The 9,749-nt window shown below is 47.0% G+C and overlaps 1 protein-coding gene across 1 annotated transcript in view; it reads right to left on the reverse strand.

Moving 5' to 3' along the window:
* The window catches only part of ROBO3 (roundabout guidance receptor 3), a 136,753-nt gene that overhangs the window by 57,235 nt on the left and 69,769 nt on the right, over positions 1 to 9,749 (reverse strand). Inside the window, exons 3-7 of the mRNA XM_018564975.1 lie at positions 6,613 to 6,770; positions 5,664 to 5,784; positions 4,884 to 5,022; positions 3,827 to 3,954; positions 3,240 to 3,251 (exon numbers count right to left, since the gene is read on the reverse strand). Of these exons, the coding sequence (XP_018420477.1) occupies positions 3,240 to 3,251; positions 3,827 to 3,954; positions 4,884 to 5,022; positions 5,664 to 5,784; positions 6,613 to 6,770 (558 nt within the window). The remainder of the gene's footprint in view (positions 1 to 3,239; positions 3,252 to 3,826; positions 3,955 to 4,883; positions 5,023 to 5,663; positions 5,785 to 6,612; positions 6,771 to 9,749) is intronic.

The raw sequence follows: 9,749 nt of genomic DNA on the forward strand, positions 1-9,749 counted from the left end.
CTGCAATGGCACAATTAGATAATATTAAGGAAAGTCCAGCAAGAGAAGAATCCGAGGCTGCACCTCTGTGATGTCCCTGGGTCCTTGTGGATTGGTTGGCTGGAAGTTGATGTAGAAGCCCATCAGTCACTAAACCCAAAAGAGGTATTTCAGTTTTAGATGAGATGAGTAACTAGGTGGCTTCTTATATCTCATGGGATCCATCTTCTGTCCATGCTGCCATCTCATGGGATCTATCTTCTGACTATGCTGCCATCTCATGGGATCCATCTTCTGTCCATGCTGCCATCTCATGGGATCTATCTTCTGACCATGCTGCCATTCCATGGGATCTGTCTTCTGACCATGCTGCCATCTCATGGGATCCATCTTCTGACCATGCTGCCATCTGTCTTCTGACCATGCTGCCATCCCATGGGATCCATCTTCTGACCATGCTGCCATTCCATGGGATCCATCTTCTGACCATTCTGCCATTTGTCTTCTGACCATGCTGCCATCTCATAGGATCCATCTTCTGGCCATGCTGCCATTCCATGGGATCTGTCTTCTGACCATGCTGCCATCTCATGGGATCTGTCTACTGCTCATGCTGCCATCTCATGGGATCTGTCTACTGACCATGCTGCCATTTGTCTTGTGACCATGCTGCCATCTCATGGGATCCATCTTTCTTTCTAGCTATTCATATTGCATGCATTGTTATGGTAGAAAACAACACACCCATCCTGCATCACCCCACAATGCACATGTCACAGGCTGCATTGCACGTCCAATCAATATTGAAAATGAATGGGCTGCCTTAATGTAGCGCACCGTAACACACGGTAACATGTTGAGTTAACACAATGCGTAGTGTGAAGGGGTCCATAATGTCGCAGGCAGGTTTACTTTAAAGCTGGCGTGAAACAGTTATATAAGAAAAAAACTATTTTAAGCACTAGTGCAATTATCAGCGAGCCTTGCTTCTTCTGGAGGGGGGATAATGGGCATTGTAGGCAGTTGGAGGTGATTGATGAATAACTAAATGTGCCGACCACATAGCTCGGCACATTTAGTTATTCATTTTTCACGTATACACACTCACAGTGGGTGTACATTCCAGTGCCTTGTAGCTGTTAGCTTGCTTATTGGCGCAGTTCATTTTCTATATTTATAGTTGGAGGTGATTGTTATCATACAGGAAGAGTGACGGACAGAACCAGATCACAGGATGAATTTCCACCTGAAGCTCTACTGTCACCACGGCATGAATATATTGGTGGGTGTTCATACATGGACGGCAGATGACCCCTCTCTGTCCCTCATCCCTGGGGATATATCTGGACGTCTGCCAGTAGCCGTGTCATACAACAGGCAATTTTGTGGCAATTTGTAATGGGAACTGAAACCACTTCAGCTCTACCCGTTGCCATTTTTGAGCAACTTCCACCCCAATTATTGTAGTTTGGCCTCTTAAAACCTCAAAATGTTTGTGGCTGGGAGCTGACTGCCAAGTGCAGGACCAGTATGCTCTCCGGCTTCTACACCATGACTTCTGGATGGACAGACCCTTCATGTGGTCAAGGACATCAGGAAAATGGCACGAGTTTCCTAACCACTTCAAAAAGGGCAGCCGGAGATGAAAGGGACCGCAGACATGAGGTCAGGGCCCCTGGCTCTTTGGCTGATAAGAGCCAGACAGGAAATTAGTTGCTTATTAGCTGTGGGACAAGGCTGGGATATGACCTAAATGTGCCCAAAGCTGTTAACCCTTCATAGTGCAGCTTGCCTTTCAGTGTATAGTTCTCCATAGGGCCTGTCTTTATTACTGGTGATGCAACAGACTCAGGTGCCACTTGTAATGATCAGATGGCGGAGAGGGATGAGCGATATTGGAGAATACTCTTTCTCCATGTGGTCAGTGAATGGTGCCGGGCGGGAGGCTTTTCTGCGGTGGACACTTCATCCTGAGAATCTTTATTTTTCCTTCCTTGCTACACTGACTCCGTAGCCTTGGCACCATATGAAGGGGGTTGTATATGGCATCATGCCCCAATGTTGGAAAGACTCCACAAATAGCACAGAGGACATGAGGTCATTCTTATCATGTGGCCTGCAGGTACAGCCTTCAAAAAGTTGACTTTCTTTAAGGAAACACGTTGGATGAAAATATCTACAATGTACAGTATACAATGATAATAATAATAATAATAATAGTGATGTCCAGTACAGCAGAAATATTGGTGAGCTGTGTAGGATGAGAACGCCTGAGATGGAAGTAGAACCCTCTAGAATTCAGGGGTGTCAAACTCAATTTAATCGTGGGCCGCATCAACATTATGGTTGCCCTCAAAGGGCCTGTAAGACTATATAAATGTATCTAATCTTTATCATAATTGCCTCTGCATTCGATTATCACTGGTTTTAGTAATAACTTAATACCTAAATCTGTTTGACACATGTGCTCTAGATTGTTAAAATGAGGGTCAGCTCTTGGATCTAACTGATCGTTGGCCAAGCCAGTCAGCTGATGCCACCATCACATGACCGATGCTGCTCATGCAGACTGGGAACCCATGACCTCTTGGTAGAGAAGGGGGCAGGAATCCATGGTGATGGCCAAATCTGACATATAGGTGAACCATGCAGGGTGCCAACCCCCCATATCACTTTAGGGGAATGGGAGTCATTGTTTAAGATCCAACGGAGGCGCCATCACAGTCTTCCATCTCTGCCATTCTCTATCCAATTGGATATCACTTTGTAAGGGATCAACAGCATCCCCTGAGGTGTAGCTTCCTTGTAACATGTGGGCATTATCTAGGGTGGTCTGCATGCAAATTCAGCCTGCCTAGGAACTCCCACTCCTCTAGATTGTCACGCCCCCATCATTTTGATATTTGCACCAGGGCTGAGGGCTCTTGAGAGGAGTACAAAGGTAGGGTGCTGGGATGTTTTCTGGAAGCTTTGTTACAGCCCTCTGTTAGCCCCTCTCCCCAGCCATGACCTGCCTTTGTTGCATAGAGAAGCACAGAGACCGGGACTGAGATAAAGTAATGAAAACAGAAAGGTCTTTTTTTTTATATACATTAGCATGTTGATAAGGGGGGAAAGGAGGAACCAGGGAAGGGATATAATAACCAACATGCTGAAACAAGGCGCATTTTTGGGGAAAATCATGCAGGAAATCCCAAAACCACCACCAAGCCTTCAGACCCCCGAGCCCATGCATGCAATGAGGTGAGATGGATACTTACAGAATGGACCGACTGCAACGACGTGGACACACAATATAAAACAAAAAAATAAGGATGGGATGAGTGAGGCTGAATTGAAATGACATCATGAATACAAGACATGAATAATGACATTCAGACTGTGAGTCAAGTGGACCTGTCTCTCATTCACAGTGGAAGCAGCGATTAGTTGTACTGAAAACAATGCGTCTGACTGCATTTCTGACCCGCTTGAGTTGGAGCGCTTTAAATTTAAATTCTTATGCTGGCTGAGGGCCACGTATGACCCCAAACCCACCAGGATCCCAAGGCAGCCCCGGGCCATATCCAGCACATCAAATCACAGGGAGTCAGTGCCATTGTTGCGAAAGAGGTCACTGACTCCATGCTGAAACGACGGCCTACAACCAAACAGCCGCCTTTCCAGTGTGCATGTGTGAGAAACCCGATCAATGACACCGATCAGCAATAATTGTGATTGATCAATACAGGACGCACCAACATCTCCAACATATGAACATGTTCGGGGTTAATGAATCATTCCACCATCCTCCTGTACCGAACGCACGGAGTGAATGTAAGAAAACAACAACGTGAGGAGGTCTTACCGTGAACGCCGAGGGAGCCGGACACTTCCGATTTCCCAACGCTGTTCTCTGCTATACAGGTGTACGTTCCTTCATCCTCCGAGGTGACCCGGGATATCCGAAGGGTGTTATCACTGCGGATCTCGAATCTGGAAATTCAGAAAGGCGACATTGGCTGTGAGAGGCAGAATAAAGGTTGTAGATTGTATTATATGGCGAGCGTTCAGACAGAAAGCATCAACATGAAGGTCCCACAAACAGAAATGACTACTTAGCTTGCGTAAGACTATTCCAGAGCAGTCAGACTTCCTATAGACATCAGTGTGTACACCCAGGTGACACCAAAAGAGCGTTCTTCACAAAGATGAACAAATGGACTACCTGAGCATACGTATTTGTGGGGGGGGGGGGGGGGGGGGGTAGGGAGCAGGAAGGCAGCCCTAGTGCCAAAAATTCCTACACAGCCAGTTCTCTGAAGACTGGTCATCTATAGGTGTCCATGGAGGTCCCCTTATGCCCAAGGTGTCAGAAATCTCATACAGTGGTTCAGCTTTCCAGAAATAAACATAAATATGGGTGCGGAGATGAAGCTGTGGTCTTGCAGAGGGGACATTTTTTGCATCCAGTTGGCTTTCTGGCCAAAAAGAAGGGCTAGTGGCCTCAGTGAAGCTTCTTTGGAGGTCCCATAGACATAACATGTCGCGTTCCCTACACAGCAACATTCTGTATGGGCTTCACCACCGGACTGTCCAGCTAACTGATCAGTTTCAGAGAGCGGAGGATCAATCAGGAAGGTTTAAAAGTCTTGTCTGATTGCTGTGCTATCCCTCAAGACTGGTAATAATATTATTACTACTATAATTCTTATCATTTGCCTTTTTATAATAGTGCTCTAGAGATCTTCTCTAGAGATAACATATTATGTTGGCATCTTGTTTCCGAAGATGTTTATGGGACCGCTGACTGAGAGACGAGCCGAAGGTTAGTTAGATGGAACCTGTACAACGACCTCAGAGGTTTATGGCCTCCAAAACTTGATGATGACAAAACAATAGTTTGATAAAAAGATAATTGTTACCTTCCCCGGGGCAGTTCTCCCTCTTCCTTGCGCCAGCGGGCAGTGGGCACCGGGTCACCCTGTACTTCGCAGCTGAAATCCACAACGTCATCCGCCAAGACCACTTGATTTATGGGCCGCCTGATGAACGTTGGCCGTTCTGAAAACAGAAAAATGAGATGGGTGAAGAAATGTTAAGAACACATTATAAGTGTATGCTGACAGTGCCTAGTCTATCTTTTGGCTAGAATAAGAAATGGTGGGGAAGGTCACTTCCTGTTCCGAGGAACTAGGAGGAAATCTCAGACAGTGCCTAGTCTATCGTTTGGCTGGAATAAGGAATGTTGGGGAAGGTCACTTCCTGTTCCGAGGGAACTAGGAGGAAATCTCAGACAGTCCCTATCGTATCCTTTGGCTGAAATAAGGAATGGTGGGGAAGGTCACTTCCTGTCCTGAGGAACCAGGAGGAAATCTCTCCAAAGTGAGGGGATGTCACCCGTCAAAGACTGCCTCTCTTGTATATCAGCAGTCCGCTCTGATTTAGAGGCTTCATTGCTAATAGGTTGTATTTAGAAGTCTGCACTGGTCTATAGAAAAATCTTTGCTTGGTGTTGAGTTCTTCTTTAACCAGGGAGCAGAACATTCTCATTTCCTCCTGGAAGTAGCCGGAATGGGCTCTTGTGGGTTTGCGGTCTAAAGATAATTAGTCTCGGGTTCTCCTAACGTTTTCTAGCAGTACACATGATTTGCTGATCGTGGAATATCGGACATCACAGATTGAATGCCTCATTTATAACTTACCAAAGACCACCAGCTGGGCCGGCTCGCTGTCTCGTTCCCCCACCATGTTGGTGGCTACACACACGTACATTCCGGCGTCTGTCTTCCTGGTGTTGGAAATCATCAGCTTCCCTCCTCGGATCTGTAGGACGGATATCAGAAATACATGATAATTAGCACGGAGTGTCACAGCCTGATATCTGGAAAAGGCAACTGCTGTTTGAAGCTTCTCACACAGGCCTGCCTCTTCATAAGAGATCCTGATAAGTTCTATGCAGTTATCTGGAGCAACCAACCAGAATGGCCTTATAGCAGGTTAGTGCTGCCAAGGCCAGCGAAGACTTGAGGTTCCTCAGCCACGAGGCAGGACAAAAATCCCACCAAGGTCACTAGTTGCATTTGTATTGTCTGCCCCTCCCATAATCCAGGATAACTTCTAAGATGAGAAGAAATTACACCTTTTAGTACAACATATACAAAGGGACTATCCCGGCCATAACCCATTTACGTGGACTGTGAAGAACTAATATACAAAAAATAAGAAGGTTGGTTAAACCCACAAATGCTTTTTTTTTTCAGCACGACTTTTCCTTTAAATTGGATTTTCATGATAAAAAATGCAGTTACTTAGAGGGTGCGCCATTTATAAAAATCCCACCAAAAAAAAGGACAACTGAGGAGAAAGTTCCAAAAGAAGGACAACTCATCCAAACGAGGTAAGGTTGGGAGTGATGAGAAAGTGGTACGTATGAGTGAGGTGGGACCAGTAGAACATCTGCTGCTTCGAGGACATGGATTGATGTCAATGGTGGGATGGTGCAGATTGGCGCCACATAATAAAGTACTGAATACAGCTCTCCAGGAACACTTCCTACCCCAGAGAGCGAGAGAGAGACCGCCACAAAACCTTGGTTGGAAGAAGACATTTTCCATCATGAGGAGATATTTTGGACCCCCGGAGTCCCCTTACCGTGATGCGTTCGTCTTTGTCACTAATGCGGGCGTTTTCCTTCTTCCAGGATATCGTCGGCTCGGGGTGACCTCGCGGAGGGATGCACTCCATTACCGCTGGTTCTCCTGCCGCCACCACCACATCATTGGGGGCCTGACGAAAGTCATCCCTGAGAACTGTAAAACAGAAGAAAGACTCCATCAGACCGGAGTAAACAGACTCAGCGGTCACATTGCCGACGGTAAAATACATTCCAATCCTTCAAAGTCTCACAACTAGAAGAGCTCCACCAGTGTCATGAACGTCTCATGTCTGCTTCCTCATATAAAAGTCCCAATAGCGGCTTCCAACCAATCACCATCCTCCACCCTTCCGGATCCCTCTTATCTCAGAGTACCAGTGCTGTACGATGAAACTTGCCAATCCCAACCCACCAGAAAAAAGACAAATCATCTCAAAGGACCGATATATAAGAATCTCCCTATACAGGAAGTGGAAGGACCAAAAGGACCCCCCGGGGGTCAGAGAGTCCAAAGAGTTATTTTATTAAAGGAGAACTATGGGGTCAGTGTTCTTCCCCATAGTTCCCCTTGAGGGTAACGGGAGGACACAAACTAGCGTCCTCCCGTTACCCTAAGCTCAGTATATAGGGAGCTACAGCTCGCGGTATAAACACAGTTCGGGGGTATTGTAGCACCTTTCATCAGTGCTACAATACAAACAAAAATATTAGGAGGTGCACCGAAATGGAAATTTCAAAGCTGATACGAAACCGAAATAAAAAAAAATAGTCAGGCCGAAACCGAAAATGTTTTTTATTAAATTTTTTTCTCATTTTTTAAATATTTTATTTTTTATAAACTTAATTTTTCATATTTATTAATTAATTAATTTTTTATTAAATATTTTAATTTTTTACTTTACTTTTAGGGGCTTTGGGGAAATATTAGAGACATGCGCGCGATTTTTGCTCCCGACATCGCGCATTTTTGCCGCGCGATATCGCGAGAAGTCGCCGGCCAATGATTTTCAATGGAGCTGTCTTAATGTAAGGCTCCATGTCGCCTGCCGCGGTCGCAGGTCGCTCCCACAGGAACCTTTTTTCAGCGGATTTTGCACGATTTTTCAATTTTTTTTTAATGCAGCCCGAATGGTGAAGGTCGCATTACCGTCGCTGGAACGTTGCCCTGAAAGTCGCGCTATACCGGCCACGCGGATCCGCTTCAAAAGGTATGTCGCTTAGTGTGAATGGGGCCTCAGCGACGAGCTACAGGCGACATTGAGCTGTGAACAGCTCCATTGGAATGCATTGGACAAGCTACATAGAGCGATATCGGGGCAAAAATCGCGCAATAAAACCGCTCAGTGTGAACGGGGCCTAATAGAAGATCCATCTCCTCTCTTTGCATTTAGATACGTAAAAGTATCGACTCCCGGTCTAAATCCGATATGAATATTCCCACCGCGATGGTACGGAGAGGAACGCGATGTTATGAAGAACGACTCTCGTCTGTAATACATTTCATTTAATCATCGCTGTTGGAAGACATTGAGAAATGTACATGTGACCTGTGACCCCCCCCCCCCCCAGGAGGGACATCTGCGGCACACACACACACCAGGGGTCAGATCTGCCCCTTTGCCCCAAACACTGAGCCCAACAGCCACGCTTCCATGTGACAGGTCTGAGCCCGGTCACTGCACATCTGTCCACAAACGTCCGCCGCCCCTGACCGCCGAGATGACAGATGAATTGTCCTTGCCACTTATGTAATTAGCTTTATTGAAAGAGCTGACAAGGCGGAGGAGGGGAGGGAGCGCTGAGTGTTCATCGCCGGCCGGAGGAAGCGCCGCACACGCATGGGCAAAGAAAGAAGCATGGAGGATGAGGGCCGCGTGGTACCTACTTTATAGGCCGGTTCTCACACTGGCCTGACCCCCATGGATAATACATTGCAATGGTTTGATGTCGCTGTAACTGCCGGGATGCAGCAACCTATAGGACAGCAGGAGGGGATGCACAGTGGTCAGCACCAGTGTCTTGAAGTACTGGGGTTTTGGGTTTAGTGCTTCCTGTCATAGGGTGACAATGCTCTGTCATTATTCAGGTGCTTCCAGCTATAGGGTGACAACACTCTGTCCCTGTTCAGACACTTCTTGATATAGGGTGACAACACTCTGCCTATGACTCCCAATCGTCCTCCTGAGTTGTCACTCACTGATGGAGACTACAAGTGGCTGTTTCTACACACATTACCCAGATATGGTCCACCGTTGTCACCATCAGGAAACCCCCGCCCTGAGAAATGCCATGCAGCCATCGCTGAAGTGCATGTAGACAGGAAGTGACAGCAGTAGACAGGAAGGAGGCGGCAGGAGACAGGAAGGAGGCGGCAGGAGACAGGAAGGAGGCGGCACTCTGCCTATGACTCTCAATCGTCCTCCTGAGTTGTCACTCACTGATGGAAACTACAAGTGGCTGTTTCTACACACATTACCCAGATATGGTCCACCGTTGTCACCATCAGGAGACCCCCGCCCTGAGAAATGCCATGCTGAAGTGCATGTAGACAGGAAGTGACAGCAGTAGACAGGAAGGAGGAGACAGGAAGGAGGTGGCAGGAGACAGGAAGTGACTGCAGTAGACAGGAAGGAGGTGGCAGGAGACAGGAAGTGACTGCAGTAGACAGGAAGGAGGCGGCAGGAGACAGGAAGTGACTGCAGTAGACAGGAAGGAGGCGGCAGGAGACCGGAAGGAGGTGGCAGGAGACAGGAAGTGACTGCAGTAGACAGGAAGGAGGCGGCAGGAGACAGGAAGTGACTGCAGTAGACAGGAAGGAGGCGGCAGGATATCAGCAGCACTGAGAATAAAACATTGATTGACAAAAACGATATTATCTACAATAATTGCCATTGGTTGTGCTGCGCAGGGAACGTTGAATCCCACGAATGACATTTTGCTCTCTAGCTGGTCGGCATTTTGCAGCCGATGGTCCATCGCTTCCCCAATATAAGAATCAGAGGCGATTATAGATCTGAGATGTCGTGATGAGCGGAATGCGTTCACTCGGAAAGGGCGATCCCGCGGTCACATATCCTACAACGGAATGTCATCATTTCCTGTCCGGAATACTCTTTGTATCAGAGAATAGCTT

This window comes from Nanorana parkeri, unplaced genomic scaffold, assembly GCF_000935625.1.
Source record: "Nanorana parkeri isolate BGI_ZX_2015 unplaced genomic scaffold, ASM93562v1 scaffold802, whole genome shotgun sequence".
Classification (NCBI taxonomy): Eukaryota; Metazoa; Chordata; class Amphibia; order Anura; family Dicroglossidae; genus Nanorana; species Nanorana parkeri.